Source organism: Calidris pugnax, unplaced genomic scaffold (assembly GCF_001431845.1).
Source record: "Calidris pugnax isolate Ruff unplaced genomic scaffold, ASM143184v1 scaffold11, whole genome shotgun sequence".
NCBI lineage: Eukaryota > Metazoa > Chordata > Aves > Charadriiformes > Scolopacidae > Calidris > Calidris pugnax.
This window is the reverse complement of record NW_015090803.1, coordinates 8,476,607-8,494,560: the sequence shown is the minus strand read 5'-3', so window position 1 is coordinate 8,494,560 and position 17,954 is coordinate 8,476,607. Positions and strand designations below refer to the sequence as shown.

The window sequence follows — 17,954 nt, the reverse complement described above, 5'->3', positions numbered from 1 at the left end:
ACCCCAGAGCAGAGTCCAGAAGGGAACTGTTGTGCCATCCAGGAGGTCTCCATATGGGGACAGTCCATACTGTGGAGCACACTTCCCTCTATAAACATATCTTATTACAGAAAAAAAAAATAGGGGAAATAATTTATCCCCTGTTTTTTGTAGTTTCCTTCCTGTATGCCTTTTAAATGGATCAGTTGTTTGTACCAATCCTCTTTCCCCATTGTGGTCCTTTACACTCTGCCACTGGAGTTAGATCCACGAACTAGACCCTTCTCCCCACTTAGGTTGTATAGGGCGCTTAACTAAAGGTCTCTGCTAAGGATGCTGGTGTGTTTCCCTCATTCTTGCCCATCTGTCTCACACCACCATCAGACTGGTGCTTTGAGCATCCCAAAGCATGGAATTACTTTTAGCTCTGTATTTAGACAAGGACAACATTTCAGGTTTCTCTAATTCCCATTGACAGGAGAGAAACGCAAGAACAAAACGTTTCAGGCAAGAACGGAGTGGCAGTTTTGACTTTGAAGGCCTCTGAAGTACAGCCTCAGGCAAGAGCAAAGGAATTCCAGCATAACACGAGTAAACATCTTATAGTCTAACTCCACCTGTTTCTTTGAATTTGGCAGCCCAGGCGGAATGAATGCTTTGAGACAAACCCACCCGTGAAGCTGAGCTAAAAGGTCAGATTGCAGAACAGGTCACCTTTTGGTTGACAACGCTTACTAAGGAGCCTGGTTTATTCCTTTTCCAGCTAATGGAAATGGAAGAACATAAAGGCTTGAAGTATTGTACAACTTACTTTTAAAGCTAGACCCAGTTGGTGCAGTCGGTGTTGGCCATAGTTTGGGGTTTGTCCTGTTCGATGAGGTCTCACCACTAACAGGGAGAAACAGAATGGCAGCATTTTTCTCCGTGTTAACCTGGAGTGTGAAAGGGGGAAGGTTAGAGCAGCCTTTACACTAAATGTTATAGCACAGAAACATTCAGGGCACCTCTCAGTCCACAACCAAGTGCCTCCAGGTCCTCCCTTGGAGATGCTGGTTGAGCTGTAATACTGTTTGCTTCCTAAATGCAACAGCTTCCATTACAGACTTCCCTGGGAAGGAACGAGGCTGTGCTGAGGCAACCAAGACAAGAACAGTAACAGCCTACATTTCTTTTTGTAACAGCTGGGTGGGGACGTGTGAGTGAGAGCCTTCAGTTTCTGCCTTTGTATCTCATTTTATCTCCAGTAGTTTGATTCAAATTATGAACCCATTGGAACGGAGTAAAAAAGGATCGTTTTGCAAATATTGGTAACTTCTTGGCTCACGTTTTTAAGCTATGCAAACTGCACCACCAATTCTGCCCTGAATAACCTTTCACAACAGTGAAAGGCTGTATTTTTATTCCTCTTTGTTGTGATATGATTGGCTAATGCTTCTTTTTCCTCATGCTGCAGAACAGCTGGTCTGCAAATAACCCCCATCAAAAGCTTCCAGTGGTGATACCTTCATTTAGCCATCACTTAATGGCCTTACAGAAACATACAGGACTTTGCTGCCACTAACAGCTCTTAGAGGTAGTTTGATTTTATAGTCTTTTGCTGTAATTTCTATCGGTTTCAGTGGAAAGGTCTCAATTGGGACTACAGAAGTAGAATCCCTGGAAAGCACAATCTCTGGCACACCCTTCAGACAGCTCACAGCTGTTTCTTCAGCTAATCGTCTAGCTGCTTCTACTGGTCAGCAGGGAAAACTTACCGAGGTAAGGTCTTTCTTTTCAAAGACAAGTATTTAAACAAGATGGGTGAAACACTATCTAGAAGCACTTGCTTAATGGTCTTAATGGTTAATTTACATGGCATGTGTAGCTTTTAAACTGGAGTTAGGTGGAAGGAACATCATCTGAAGGGTGCCCAGGCTGAGATGCTTTTCAGGAGGCCAACCCTAGTGCCCAGGTCTTCCAATTCCTCCTAGATCTGGCTTCAGGCACAGAGATGATGGCTGAGAACAAAATCCCTTGCTATTATCTGCAGTTTCTCCAAATAAGCTCATAACCAACAGCACATTTTATTTCAATATATTGATTTTTTCCACAAACTGAGAGACCCCACTGTGTAGGAGTGTTACAGCATGATCTGGTCCCAAGAATTTTCAGGAAAGTCTCTGTAATATTTTGAAGATGTTAACTCTAACAATAATGATAAATCTTCTACATCTTTCTGCCGAGTAGGCTAGAAAGCTCCAGGAGAATTTTCATGATATGGAACAAGTATAGGTCACAGGATTGTTAGCAAGGTTCTTTTCAGTCTGAATCTCAGTTACACGCAGACCAGCCTAAGGGGTGAATACATTATTCAGTTTCTAAGTAGCTACACAATGACCTTCATTTAAGTCCATGACCTTTGGTAATAATACCATGTTTATTTACAGTAACGGTAATTTTGCATTACGAATTGAGAAGATGGTGAAAAGAATCCATTTTTAAAAATATGCATTATATAAAAATACTAAATATGTTTTCAAATAATCTAAACTATATTGTGCAATTATTCAAAAGATTGCTACTGCAAATTTCCATTCTCTGTCATATGTTTATTTGTCTCTCAATCTTACAGACTGATAAAAAATAATCTAATAATGTCACTTATATTGTTATAGGCATAAATGAGCTTTAAAGGATTACATCCTTTGGTATTATGTTTTTCACAGTATTTTTTTCTTAACTTCTTAACTTAATATCCTATTAGGTGAAAACTGATTATTTTTTTTTTTTACACTCTGTTTTTCATCATTTAATGTGACATTTACATGAAAAATTTAATCACAGATATGAAAGAAAATCAACTGGTACTTTGATGCATCAGGAGTTAATCTCTCAAGATTTAGAATATCCAATATTTATAGCTGAGTAGGAGCCGTTGGGAGGCTGCTTCAAACACAGTGTATTCTGTCAATCACTCCTGACACATATGGCTCGGGATTACTGAGCAAACCAGAAGCGGTCAAAAGCTGTAGCCAAACCAAAATGCTTAATGGGAAACAGTCCTATGGAGAAGATAATTCATTGCATTAGCGTCTTCCTCTTTCTTCTGTCCCTTTTATTAGCACACACCGCCTGCTTTGCCCACTTAGAAATCAACAGCCAAGCAGTGAACAAAGAGACAGTTTCATAAACAGAATATTTCAAGTGGGCAGATGCCTAAAACTCATCGCGTCAATTAAAAATAAGCCTTGCGGTAAAATTCTCATTGGCCAAGCTGTCTGTCTAAAACACTGGCTTTTTGGTCTTCTTATCTGATTTGTGTATGTGCCACATCCACCGAACGCCCATCCTCTGCGGTGCCAAGAGCTGTTTCAACTTCCAAACCAGTCAACAAATCACAGAATCACAGAATCACAAATCACGGAGCCTGAGCGACGGCTGAGTCTGACCCAGCCACCAACGCTTCCCGAGTTCCTGCAGTTCAGCTGCCGGGTCACCCGCTGCCCTCGCAAGCTCCTGGGCAGTGACAAGAGCTGCTTCTTCAGGGCAGTCTGAGGCCGATTCCTTTATTTGCAGAAGCAGAGGAAACATTAATTTCCCGGGATAACAAACGCCGCGGTCAGCCTGTGGGGTCTGCGTAGATCCGCGCACGTACAGCCTCAGGGAGGGAGCCTGGTGCCGGTGCCAAGGAAATAACTTTTAGTTTTACGTAAACAATGAGCGGTTTGGGCTCCAGTTCCTGCTGCTGGAACAGCCTCCTGCGTGCAGCCCGTGACAGGGCTCTTCAGATTCCCTCGCGCCAAGAACAACCCTTAAATCCTTGATGACAGGGAAGGGTGAAACAAAATAGGTCTTGACACTGAAAAATAACTTGATAAGCAAAATAAGTACAATGAGACCATAACACGCTAATTGCAAAAAAATGTCCATCTTTTCTAAAATGTACAGTCTTTTTGTGCATTTTAATTCAACATCAGACATTGCAACGTGATGCTCAGGCTTGGCAGAGAGTGATTAACTCCGTTTTGCAGAATGTCCAAGGTTTCTGAGTTCAGTTTGGTTTCAGTGTGGAACAAGACCCAGTGTTCCCTTTACACTCTGGGATTCTCACCGGAGGCACGATGGGAGAGGTCCCCAGGCCAGGCTGCCCATGGCAAGGTGCCCGGTTCCACTTCCTTGTCATCTCGTCATAAGAAAGCACATTTTCCTCTGGGATGTCTTGCTTTCAACAAGCTGGCAAATTTTGATAAAAATTGTTTTGCCGGAATTTTCTTTGCCAGCTCTAGTGAAAGTGTTTATAACGATTACACGCTAGCAAAGACTGCAGACTCAGCAGAATGAGGAAAATCGATGTTCAATTTTTTAACAGAGGGAAAGAATAGAGAAAAGTGGCAAATGGGAAAAGCTGAATTTAATTTCAATTCCCAAGTACATCCATCTCTTTCTTTTTACAGCACTGGAGCATTGTAGAATAGCCCAACAGGGCTACAACAGTATCAGAAGCCTCGAGTTTATGTTGCGAATACCGGCTCCTTCTGGAACACCTGGCAGGGAAAGCTTTTCTCTACCTTTTCACACATCGGTATTTGATCTCTCTTTGCTGTCCCCAGCACCTGGGGTGATTTTCATCTCTCCCTACCTGCAAAAGCAAGTTCTGGAGGGGAAAGAACGAAGCAGGAGGCTAGGGATTAAGGACCCAGAACCAAGTTCCTGGAGCAGTTTCAGCTGGTAGTAGCTGCCCTGCTGTTTAGTATCTTGGCATGGTTTCCCTTAGCATTTCACTTGCCAGGTAGATTTGAGAAGCCTGAGCCTTCCTCCACAACTCAACCCTCCCTGGTCTAACTTGGGTGGCCTGACAAATCACCTGAGTGTCACCCAAGTGTAGGAAAAGCCTGCCTCCCTCTCCTCTGGGATGTGGCAGGAACACATGGAAATCATTCTCGATCAGAGACAAAGCTGATTTCCTGTGTCCAACACTCAGACACCCTTCCTCCAGTCTGCCTAGTGCTAATCTGTGCTGTCAGCCGACCCACTGGGGGTTTTGGTGACCTGGCACTCACATCCACTCTGTGAGGATGCTCCAATGTCAAATACATGGCTACCTTGCACCTCCTTTCATTATTATTTTTAGGACCTCTAGTGGCAGAAAAAAAAGCATTTGTAGAGAAGATGATCTTGGAAAGCTCTTCACGTGAAAGTAAAGCATGAAATACCAGTATGGCTATGAACTCCAGCCAGTAAGGAATGAATGCCAAAATGCCATTTCTTTAATTAACATTCTGGATTTCCTCCAGGAAGAGTTATCTCATCTTTTTCCTTCTTATACTGGGTACTGCAAAAGAGTAAACTGAAATGGAATTCTCTGTTTGTGGAGGGAACTATGTTTTTTTGCTAACCAGGGAAAATTATGGTACACTGATTTAAGAAAAAGATATCCTTTCTCCCCTCTGGCACCCCAAAAAACATCCTACTACTCTCTTGAGTTGTCCAAATGCAGGGCTCCTCCTGCATAACTCAATGAAAGACTAAAGTCTGCCAGGAAAATATCCAAGACATAAAATATATTTATAGCTATTGGTGATTGTTATTTTATGCCTGTCAGTAATCTTTTTAGCAAACAGGTATCCTCAATTATTGATATTTCATTGTGGGGTTTCAAGGTGACTCTGTAGATGAAACCCCTAATTTTCTGTTTGTCAATAGGAGTACTCTTGGCATGATCAACACTGGAAACGTACAGCAGGCCACGAAACTGCCCCTCCAGATAACCTGCATTCTGGCCTCTGACAACAAAACCTGTTGGGTTTTTTCTGCAGCCCTTAGCTGGATCATTCCAGCTGTGCCAGTACCATCAAAACCTCTCCAACCTGTGTGGATCTAGTTCTGCCAGGCCAGCAATTTCCACCTCTGACCTAAGGAGAACATTAAGCTGCAGAAAGGGCCAGAGCTATTTATACCTATACTAGGTCTCATCAGTGCAATTATATGACTGAAAGTGTTTAAAACACACCTGCAAAATAAATAGTAAAATTAGTAAAACCCCTACATGTGGACAAAGTCTACATCCAGTAAGACTCTCCATAGCAGAGTCGTATCATTTTTTCTTGGTTTTGGCAGTAAAAAGACAATCCTAATGGAGAACACAGAAGAGAAAATAACAGCCGAAGTGGCAGGACAGAGGAGGTTATTTCTCAGACTGTGAAAATGTGCAGGTGGTCATTTGTTCTAGTGAGACCAAGATTCCACTTTTTCTGGCTGGACATGTCAGGAATATGCACAAATCTATACTTGAGGTTTTCTCCCTGCCCTATTTGAGAGTCTCATCTTGCTTAGCTTTCTGGTTGCTTTCTGCTGGACTGCCTATAATAAGAAAAATGATGGAATTTCCACCAGTAAAGTAACTATATTGTGAACTATGGACAGGCTTGGAATTGTCATTTCTTGGCAGTCATGAGCAATGAATTACAATATGCTGCATCTGGGGGAAAATACCGGAAAGAGTCTGCATGGTAAAGATCTGGATAGTGCAAGAACGAGCAAAAGTAAACAGTATTTCACATTGATAAAACACATTTGACAGGTTTAAAATACGACAGTCAGTAAGAAAGCAGAATATTAAAACTGACTAGTTTCAGATTTTCTGAAAAGGATGTGCCTTAACAGCCGTTGTGCCTCCAGCCATGGGTGTAGCTCTTCGGATGTCACTAAGGCATTTTGCCCCTCAGTTGGTGCTCCACAACCAGTCAGGAGCACCAAGAGCATGTGGAACACAGCAGGGGTGTGTTTGGGCCAAACAAAATAAGCAAATAGAAAGAATCCAGCAGTAACGTATACAAAAAGAGAAATCAGACTCATTACTCACTGACTAAAGTCCCCTGAAAATTAAGTTTTGGGGCAATCAAAACCACTCACAGACTGATGTCAAGTGCCAGCCTGCACAGAGGGATTGTGCAGGATGAGAAATACCGTGGTATTTTATATTGACTTCTTCAGAATGAAATTATTCATTTCATAAATGCTGAAATTTATGAATGCATTTCAATCAACACTTTTTGACCAAACTTATTTTTATGCATTTAAGATTGTTTCTCTTCTCTCCTCCCTATTTTTCAGTCCAGCAAGCAATAAAGAAAAACAAAACGGGAGCAGGAGCTGACAAAGAGTGTCACAGGATGTGCCCTGTGGCACTGGCCAGGATGGCATCACAACCTGAGAATTCAGGGTTTTGTCTGTGGTTCTGCCTCACCCTGAGCTGTAACAGCCTCAGACATGAGAGACACCGAAATGCACTCGCCCAGCCTGATCTCTTGGCTGGCACGGTGAAGCAGCAATTGAGCCTGAAATATTTATGCGAGACAGTCATGAAGGGCAGAAAACCCAGAAATTTATTATTTACTGCACACGTCCTTTATTCTCTGTTCATGAGTAATTCATTTAAATTGTGCCCTTCTGTGGGGTGAAGTGGATCTGAAGTAACATCCCCGAAGCTGCCTGAGCTACTCCAGGCTTGGGTGGCCGTGCGGGACGGCAAGGTCTGCCTCGGAGCATTTTATATGAGCTGTGTTTCACCAGGCTCCCTGTGCCTGAGGCTCAGAGGATCCCCAGCCAGGTTAATCTTTGCTGCCTTTGCGAGGCAACCTGCAAATGTGTTTACAGATCTGGCGCGCTAATTTCTTATTCCTCAGGTTGATCAACCTGTCAGAAATTAATCTCTTCCCTCAGACCTCTATTTTTGCAGGTGCTCCTTGTATAAACGCCCCGGCCGTACAAAAGCGAACTAGACAAAATGTGCAGACGCTTTGTTTGGCATGGAAAGAAACCAAGGACACGGCCCTGCTACGGTTGCGAAAATAAAAAAAAAAAAACAGTGTGGGGAACTTGGCCTTCCTCAATGGAAACTCGACGTTTGGGTGGCCCCGCAGCAGCCTGTGTGGGGCTGGCAGTCCCTGCCTCTCCATGGAGGGGCTGGGCCGAGCCTGGAGCCCTGTCAAACCCTCCCTCCCCGAGACCCCGCGTCTGGCAGAGGCGCTGAGGGGAACTCTCGGGCTGAGGCAGCGCAATCACATCCCCTTAGCTCCAGTGTCTTGGGAAGGGGAGCAGGGGCTTGTCTGTGAGTTTAAAACACCGGGAAAGTTCGACTGTGGTTGTTTGGCGTTTTCTCCGGTTGCTGATTTATTTGAATTCTCCTTTGGTTATGAAAATCCCAGACTTGAAAAAACTATCGGGGGCGGGTTGGGGGAGAAGGGATTTGCAAGGATTAGAGTGTTTTCTAGGGACCAGATTAAATTCTTCCAGTGCGTATCTTCTATACATCATCCCTCACTGGCTGTACGCACATGGGACAGCCACGCAGCCTGAACTGCTGGGTTACTTGCTAGGTTTAAAGAGCAAGAAACAAATTCTGAGACTAGTGGCTGGAACAAACAGCTAAGGTGGGGGAAAAAAATCCTCTGTCCCTCTCATCAGCAGGAGGAGGTGGGCCCTGTATCAGTGCATCCCCCCAAACCACCCCACTGCCATGCAGTCCCGGTGAGCACATCCAGAAAATCTGCCTAGGAAAGGGTTAGGGATCAGCCCTCTCTCCTGCTCAGCTTTGCTTCTACAGCAAAATCCCATCTCTAGATTGCCAAGCAGCTTGCAGCAGAGATGTAGGGACCACAGAAACATCTTTTCATGCCCAAGGCAGGATGCCAGCTTGGTGGGCCATCGCCTGCTCCCCCTCCGGCCTTATTGTCAAGGGATATTAAAAATAGTGTCTTGGTTCCAACTAACAGCAGTGCTTGGCCTTCATGAAACTCTCCCTGGCAGCGAGCATCTTCTGCTGCTTGCCGTGCCCTTTCCACAGTCCTACAGTGAAGGGTGGCATTTGTCCATCAGTGTCCCACTGTGTACCATCCCAGAGTTTGGGAATTTTCCTCTTTGTCTCTACAGGAAACAGATTATGTTCCTGACTCCACAGCTTTTTATTTGCCCACGGAAAGCTCGTAGGCTCTGACCTCAGGCTGTCTGCAAAGCCTGTCAAAACCTATTTGTGTATGGAGATAGCAGCAGCAAATATCGCAGTTAAGGCTAAAAGGCAATTCTATGCCAAGCTCATTCTAGGTCACTAACTTCCTAAGGGTATTCTTCCAAGAAATAGCTTTATCTTGAGTAGTTCTGCAAGAGGAGAGAGACTGTGAGTTACAATTAACCCCTTCTTTAACAGGAAAAGCAAGAATTCTTCACTCTATCACATTCATCACTCGTGATTTATTCAGGATAACACTTTCTTTTTTTTTTTTTCTCCCAGGGCAATATTAGAAAATAAAGTTATTAGGAAATAGTAGATTTGAATGAAAAAAAATATTCTTTGCTCTTTCAAAATGGACACTATTTTATGTGTGCATCTTGGGCAGTATCCATGCTCCTTTTAGAAAAGTAAATACCGTATATTCAAATTTAAAAGAAATCTGACATTAAAACACTTCACCAACTCCAGACAAAGGCATCACTGCCTGGAAAACCCAGATACCCATCAGGAAAGCCACTGTAGCAAAGACAAAGAAATACAAGAGACATACGGAAGTGTCTTTGAAGAAAGAGATGAAGCCATGTAAGAAGTACAGTATGGCTAATTAAGATGAACATGGAAGGGAAGCAACAAATTACAAAACTTAATGAATAAAGCCAGCTATAAGATGGGAGGAGAGGAGCATTAACCTGTCTGGGACGGTCCTACCAGAATGCATAGAGATGACCCACCTTTGTCATTAGGAGGTTGTGGTAGAACAACCACCCCAACTGGAAGGGACTAGCAGAAAGACCACCTGAGCTGATGACACCTGTCTCAGATCACCTTGTCTTATTCTAAAAGACACCTCGGCCACGAGTGAGAATAACTAGGAGAAAGAGATGGTTACTCTGATGCTTAGATTCTAAAAGGCTTTTTCCTTAATTAAACATAAACTCCTAGACAATGTCAGCCTAGTGCTCAACAAGTGCCAAAAAACCTCACCAAATGTTAAGAATTTTTAGAAAATAGAAAACAGAACAGAGAACAAATACCATTATGCCACCTGTGTCTAGAACTGTGTACAGTTCTTATCTCCCTCCCTCTCAAAAATGGTGCAGGAGAGCTGGGCAAGGTTCAGAGGAGTGCAACAGAGACAATCAGAGGTATGGAGGAGCTCCTGTGTGGAGACTGGCTGCCTAGACAAGGACTTTACAGGCTGGAAGAAGTAACTGAGGGGAAATAAGAAAAAAACAGTCATCAGTAGGATAGAGAGGAGAGAGCAGGGAACTGTCTCTTGCTATTCAGAAAGTGTCTTCAAATGAACTAGGGAGCGATGGGTTAAAAACAAGCAAAAGGAGATGTCTGTCTTCACAAAGTGTACTTAAAACGTGCAATTCCTTTCCACGGGATGCAGTGGATTTTAAGGTGTGATGTGGATTCAAGAAGTGATTGGAGAAATTAATGGAAATATATATTTATTCATGCTATTAAACACAAATGTATCAGTCTCAAGAAGTCCATGACTTAGAAATTGTGCGGTAGGATGTTCTAGGGAAGCACTCCCAAATGATTGCCCTGGTTATTATTAGACTCATCATTAGCTGCAGGGCAGTGCCGGGGATGGGATGGGACTAAGAAGACCTTTGGTCTGCCCTGGGACACCCAGTTCTGTTCTGAAGCACCTACCTGTTTTGCTGCCACAGCTCATCTTGGCCTCTGGGACAGAAGCTTTCTGTACTGGCTCTGAAACAGCACTCTGACAGTGTCTGTATCTCTGCCTCCAGACTGTTTTCATACATAATCCAAAGTCTGGTTCTCCTAAACAAGCTAAGCGATGTACACCAGAATGCACCAAAGTGGTAACACCTGTGCAGTGCACTGGAAGTCACAGAAGCCTCTCCATATTGTGAGAAGTCAAAAGTATTCTACCATAATGAGAGAAAAGGTAAGATAATGTAGGCTTCATGTTTTATCTACTGTTTTCCGTATCTAATTTAATGAAACCTTAATCTTAGTATCTGTCACAAACTACAAAATCAGTTCTAATCTCTGCTATGGAGTGATACAAAGTGATCAATTTATGCTGCAGTACACAAAGCTCAGTTGGAGTTCACCAGTCTCGCTATTATCTGAAAGATAAATACCGGATGTTTGCTTTGGCTTTGCATAGGTACACAATTCCCACAGAAAAGAAGCAGCAACAGGCCTACGGTCAGAGACATGCAGGAATGAGAAATGCTAAGCAATACCTATTTAATGTGGTTTTTTTTAAAAAAAAAAAAACAAAAAAAAACAAAAAAAAAAAAACCCAAAAAAAAACCTCCTGTGAAAAATGTAATATTTTCCTAGGGAGTGCACAATAGTTACTCTTCCTAACATTACACCAGAAACTTATATGTTTTGTGTAAACACTGTAGGACCACACATGAAAGATCACACTCAGAAATGCTGCAGCGATTTAGTGTTCTGATGCACTGGAATAACTTTTACTTGAAATAAGGAACATGCCAAAAAGTTGTTTTCTGACTTGTGCAGAAGGACTACAGCTAAGACTGAAGTAAAAACATTTGCCACGGAGCAGAAAGCCCCAAGAGGGCACTGAAGGAGTGACTTATGGGTCGATGTATTGCCAGCTCCTGTTGATTTTATTCCGAGTCTTATGATAGCTGGATCTTGCCCTACAACAACAGCTTCAGCATAAGGGTTTTTAGCTTTGACTCGAAAATAAAAAATTACCACCACACAATAAAAAAGCAAATCTTGGTCGCAAAATGAAAATACGATCCCTAAAAGCTTCCATCTGAAAGAATACATTTTAAATACTTTTTTAATACTACAATTTTAAGACAAACTTTGGATCTTCAGGGGCCCAACTCATAAATTTTGAAAGCTTGGTTTTAGCAACATCAATGAGCTGGCTGCAAAATCTGTCAGGGAAGTGACTCTGAGAAGAAAATGGGACACTGAAAGTTGCGCTGTATTAATCACACAACTGAAAATACAGAAAAGTGCCAAAAGAAAAAATGCTTACTTAACAATATATTTATGGGGCAAATATCCATGAATTAACTACTACTCTGTGAATGCAAATTAAATCACTTTTCCACTAGAAGGAAGACAGCAGGTATAAAATCATAATACTCCCGAGTTAGTCTAGTTGCTTCCTTCGCAAACATTTCACAACAACGATTCATAATTGGGGGGGTCCTGAAAGTTTGCTTCTCAATTCCACTGCCAACACCAATGTCACCCATATTTTGAATTATTCCCTTAGATCACCACCTGCTGGCAGAGCTCCTCCCTTCTCTATGGAGAGGAAAGACAAAGAACGCGAAGAACAAGGCAGACATTGAAGGGGAGAATGAGGTTCCTGCCCGAGAGCATGTTGGTGGACAGTGATAGATCTTTTGGCTCAAAAAAACCCTCTCCACATGGGTAGAACTCTAAAGAATGCCGAGAGCACCACTTTCTGCTTGACCTGGTTCAAGGGCTAGAATTGTGTGTGGTAGCACATAACCTGAACTCTTACAGCAGCTAGGGTGACTGCCCGGCCAGCTGGACGATGGTGCAGCTCCGTTGGTGACCTTGGTGCATCACCTGGCCTTGGGAGCGAGCTCCTCTGGGCTGGCTGTGCTCAGCAGCAGGGCAATGATTTGCCACCACGTGACAGGGAGCATGTGCTGGACCATTGAGCTGCCAAGAACTTTGGAGAGGTGACCACCTGGTACACAGACAGATCGAAACGGTGACGGCATGGGGTGGGAAGGAGCAATGAAAGGTCGTTTAAGGTCCCTTTGCCCTCTTGGTTAGTCCCTTTTGACCCACTTCTTCCCTGACACCCGGTGGCAGCTGTTTTCCAGTTTGGCACTGCTTCTGTCACTTGTTGCCTCTGTCACTCAGAGGGCCCAGCATCTTCACGGTTACACAGGATCCTCTGGATCCTCCCCATCTCCTCCATGTCACAGCTACTATGCAGAGACAGTACAAAATTAGCATTTTAAGCTACCACGAAGCAGAGTCAAAGCTACATCCTAATTAAAGAGAAAGCAATCCACAAGGAACTGTGCAAAGAGAAAACCACGGCACACATTTGTTACTACGCTAAATATCTTGATAAATCCTGTCTGTAAAACCATTTCAGGAAGTTTTCAGTGTAACAAATACCTACCCTTACAGTTAGCCTGATTCGAACATTAAATTGGAATAGAAGTGGGATACGTGGGAACTGTTTCTCTTTGTGACAACACAGAGCTGTCTGTGCACTTTCTTAACTGAAATTTTGAAGGTTTATTTGAAATTAATCAGCATTTGTTAGACAGCCTAGTAACCTAGGTAATGTTCTTTATTTAACTGATGTTCTGAAAAGGAGGTAATTTTTTTTGACTGGTGCTGAGAATTGAAGTTAAAGCTTGTGATGGAGGGAAGAAATCCCGAGGTATTTACATAAGGGTCCTTAAGGACACCACGGCTTCCCCGACACACAGACAAATGGAGCAAGTGCAACGGCTGAAATTGGTGGCCTCATGACCTCAGCTCCTGGAGGTCCAGGGTCCCTGTCACGGACTTCTGGAGCAACTATTCAAAATTAATCATGTATGCCCCTGATAGACAGGCACGGGGAGTCAAAAGTACGTGACCTTCTCAGCAAGGTTCTTTGAAACACAAACAAGAATCTGACTGCTTGGAGAAGCTGAGCCTCTTTTGGTTTAATGAAGAACAAATTATCTTCCACTTCTTCCCATAAAATCCTGGCAACAGAGCGTATTGCTTGTTTTTAACATTACATGGGAGTTTAGTGGTGTTTAACTGCATTAGCAATTTCAGAGCTTGAATATCTGAAGCTGATATTATTCTACGCTCCCTAATCTCCAGTAATTACAACTTACTCCATTAATGTTCACACAATGCTGGTTTCATCACACTGGACTCCTCTGCAGAGTCAAGGACCTAATCAAATACGTAATCAATCAATCTGCTGGTCAGATACAAACAGCAAGCAAAAGACTTCTTTGTGTCCTACACAATGGCCTTTTTAGAAGAGAAGCAAACCATTTGTTTCTAAGAACATGCAATACCCAAGTAACATGTACAGGGCCTGCACGCTGGGCCGTGAAGAAACCTCGTGACTGGATTCCAGCAAAGAACATTTCTGACGGGTTACTCAGATTGCCTTGACTGCTGTTTTGGAATTACACAGTATGGAAGAACTTTAAAAAGCTGTCTGAAATCACGGGAGTCAAAGGTTTCTTACAAGTTAACAAAACACGGAAGTGGGCGGCTGTTTGGCTTTAGCATCGCTGAGCTTTCACGAAGGGTGAACTCTGTCGTGACAGAACTCCACTCCTCCTGTACTCAAGTAATTAATTTTGCTAAAGTTACTGTTAAAAAAACCATTACCTCTATTTTAGACGAGCGGGGAACACTACAGAGAATCACTTCAAAGCTTGTATTAGTGCATGCCAAGCAAAAATTAAATTGAGAAACATTTTACAACCATATGGACTATAAATAATTTTCTACATCAGTGTCATAGAAGTCTTAACAGTGCCTTACCTTCACTATAAAATTAAACATGGTCAAATTACTTCTGTAAAATCTATGCACCTTTAGAGATGATACACCTGGCAATTTACTTTGATGCCATTATTTCCAAGCATACGTTCCCTGGTGTTCCATTTGAAACTTAACTTAGTTTTATGTAGGAAACTTGTAGGAAAATCCTTAAGTTATTTATGCAGTAGAAATTTCAATAGAAACTTAAATACAGTTCCTGTAAATTTGTTTATAGCATCTATAGATACACTGAAACACTTTTTACTAGCTAACCCAAAGAAATTCCAGTATCATTGCAACAGCAATAGCAGCAACTCAAGACCTCAGGAAATCACTGTGACTGGTGCACAAACTGAAGAAGCAATGGGCCATCATAACCACTGGTGCAATTTAAAAATATCTTTATTTAAATAGTCAAAATAAATATTTGATAAGATATAGCTAACCAAAGTACCACAGCTATTTATTTTCTCTTGAAGCACAGATATCAAAGTAACGTGAGTGCCACCTTCTGGTTTAGACATGAAAACACTTTGGGTTGTGCATGTTGCACTCAACACTTCTGACTGAAGGGTTTAGGGTTTTTCTTTTTTTTTTTTTTTTCCCTTTTTTTTTTTTTTTAAGAATTAGAATGTTCATCTTCAACATTCACAGAACGTTGGAAGAACAAAAATAGTTAAACGCAAGAATTCAGTAAGACTTGCTTATCTTTAGTGCCTGGAGCAAAATAACTATATAAATGCTGCACAAGTATTTTTCCCAAAATTTAACTTCACGGATGTCAAATCCTACTAAAACACATGAATGACCATAATTTTAAATAAATATTTAAATTCAGTGGATTGTAATACAAGAAGTAGTCTTGGAATCAATGTACTTTGGAGTATGTTCTTCCAATTCTTTCTACCGTAAAAAAAAATCCTTTTTATTAAGTAAAATGTGTGCTCTCCTATCCAGGAAATGACAGAAAACAAAAAGGAAGACTGAGAAAGTCAGCAAATGTGTTACTACAAATGGCACAAAGAACTGCAGCACATCTTGTATTTGCTGCAACAGTCAAAACATAAAATTGTTGAGAAAATACAGGTAAACTCGAATCTGCTGTGAGTTCAAATCCCTTTGCGCATTACTATCTGTGCAGGTAAAAAAAAAGTTGGACTCCTTTCATTTCACACAACATCCACAAAAGTACATCATTATTATGTCAGAAAGCCATTTGATAACAGCTACCAAAGCTGTTTCAAAGCAACTGCGATTTAAGAAATGAATTTTCCCCACCAACTCAGGTGTTACATCCGCTGCAGACATAAACACAACTGCAGCTTCTCTGTGCTTGCAGTAGTAAAAACAGTTTACCAACAGTGTTAGTTCTGGGTCTCTTAATTTTTCCCCATATTAAGTATGGGCTGGAAGTATGTGAGTCCACATCCTGGGTGACACCACAGTGTGTCAAAGCTGTAATTCTGTATAGCATCATGTCACACAGACTTGTCTCTCAACACTTCAGCTCGCTATGCCATTTCACACGGATACACACCCACGTCACCCGCTCTTCTCCATAGGCTAAGAAGCCATTGCTAGATAAGTGTTTTAATTTCACAGCTCTGCACATTTCTTCTATATATTGACTTCCTGTCAACTGGGATCATACTCCTCCAGTCTTCTGGTATACATATGGCAACTTTTTTTAATGTACAACCCCTTTGAACAAAACCCATTCATGCGTGGATGTCCCAGCAAATTCTCATTCAAAGTATGGAGACAGTCAGTTATTGCACTTGGATCTCACATTAGCGAGCACTTCCAGGAAGAGGACCATGTCTTTTTCTGCAGGTGCCATCCCCTTAGTTATTTTAAAGCAGCAATGGTTTAGGATGTATTCATCAGCATTTAATCAATTCCTTGTTTGTCAAAGGTTCTGCAACAACTTCATCACGCATGAACTGTTCCTAAAGGCAGCAAATAAGAGTTTTAGTTGATTTACATTATTTTTGGATTTCCCCTCCCTCCAAAAAAAACCACAGATAGATAAACATTTTGCTTTCTAGCCTGAGCATAGCTGGTATGAATCTGTCTCTCCAAACACGAAAGCCATAAAACAACTACTAAATAAGAAAAACTATTATGTTAGCTGATAGGGCTGCTAGAGTCATAGATAGATCTTAACACTGCAGATGTTGTTTTGTCAGCATTCCACCTGATGCTCACACAAGCAGGCATTAGGAAGGACATGGACCTGATGGAGCAGGTCCAGAGGAGGGCCATGAAAATGATTAGGGGGTTGGAGCACCTCTGCTTACAGGACAGGCTGAGGGAGCTGGGGTTGTCCAGCCTGGAGAAGAGGCGGCTCTGGGGAGACGTCCTTCCAGTACCTAAGGGGGACCTACAGGAAGGCTGGGGAGAGCCTGTTTACAAAGGCCTGCAGTAACAGGACAAGGGGCAACGGCTTTAAGTTGGGAAAGGGCAGATTTAGATTGGATATTAGGAAAAAGTTCTTTACTGTGAGGGTAGTGGAGCACTGGAACAGGTTGCCCAGGGAGGTGGTTGAGGCCTCTTCCCTGGAGATATTCAAGGTGAGGCTCGACGAGGCCCTGGGCAACCTGGTCTAGTTGGGGGTGTCCCCGCTGACTGTGGGGAGGCCGGACTAGCTGACCTTTGGAGGTCCTTTCCAGCCTGGACCATTCTGTGATTCTATGTGTTAAACCCCGAGCACGGCAGCAGCAGGACACCAGGAAAACAAGAGATGATGAGGCAGGAACCCGAGTCACAAACGAAAGGGCCACGAGCTCACCCAACCCGACCCCATCTTTACCAGGGACTTTTAAAAACTGCCACCTCGCCTTCCTCAGGGGACGGCAACCCGAACCTCCACTTGCCCGACCGGGGGTAGCCCCCTCTCTGCACCCACCTGGTCGTAAATGACGCGCAGGATGAGGGAGCAGCTGGGGCAGGTGGCCACGTCCTCGCCGTTCTCCAGGTCCTCCTGCAACAGCCCCCGGGAAGGAGACAGTCACCGACCCCGCCGCCTCTCCGACTCAGGCACCCGGCGGGGCCGCGGCCTAGCGCTGTTCCCCCCCCACGCCACACCGCCTCGCTTCCCTCCCCACCGCCTCCCTGCCCGCCCAGCCGCCGTTACCCGCGTGATGAGGAAGCGGTCCCCGCAGGGGCACGGGTAGCTGTAGGTTTCGGTCTCCTCATCGTACTCGAAGTCCTCGATCTCCACCTCATCGTGGAACACCGCCATGGCGCCGGGGCAGGGGGAGGAGGGATGGGACGGGGCGGAAGGGAGGCACGCAGGGGCGCACGCGCGCTGCCGCGTGACGAGGAGCGGGGTCACGTGACGCGGCGCCGGGTAGGGGCTCGCTGTGGTGGCGCGCGGGGTCCGTTGGGGAGCGGTTTTGGGGGGTTGGGGGGTGTGTGAGGGGGAGAGCGCGAGGCGGTGCCCCCCCCC

The 17,954-nt window shown here is 43.5% G+C and overlaps 2 protein-coding genes across 11 annotated transcripts in view; one reads left to right on the top strand and one right to left on the bottom strand.

Moving 5' to 3' along the window:
• DPH3 (diphthamide biosynthesis 3) overlaps positions 1 to 17,786 on the bottom strand; it is a 42,207-nt gene extending 24,421 nt beyond the window's left edge. For 5 of the 6 annotated variants that reach the window (XM_014937774.1, XM_014937778.1, XM_014937773.1 and 2 more), the window contains exons 1-3: positions 17,640 to 17,786; positions 17,412 to 17,486; positions 791 to 911 (exon numbers count right to left, since the gene is read on the bottom strand). In XM_014937774.1, coding sequence (XP_014793260.1) covers positions 791 to 911; positions 17,412 to 17,486; positions 17,640 to 17,747 — 304 coding nt within the window. In that variant the 5' untranslated portion in view covers positions 17,748 to 17,786. Of the gene's footprint in view, positions 1 to 790; positions 912 to 15,056; positions 16,453 to 17,411; positions 17,487 to 17,639 lie in introns of those variants that run through there. The other variant, XM_014937779.1, reaches the window with a different exon arrangement.
• Positions 17,787 to 17,824: 38 nt separating this feature from the next.
• The window catches only part of OXNAD1 (oxidoreductase NAD-binding domain containing 1), a 20,322-nt gene continuing 20,192 nt past the window's right edge, over positions 17,825 to 17,954 (top strand). For 4 of the 5 annotated variants that reach the window (XM_014937886.1, XM_014937888.1, XM_014937887.1 and 1 more), the window contains exon 1: positions 17,825 to 17,855. The gene's annotated coding sequence lies outside the window, so the exon portion shown is untranslated. Of the gene's footprint in view, positions 17,884 to 17,954 lie in introns of all 5 variants that reach the window. The other variant, XM_014937883.1, reaches the window with a different exon arrangement.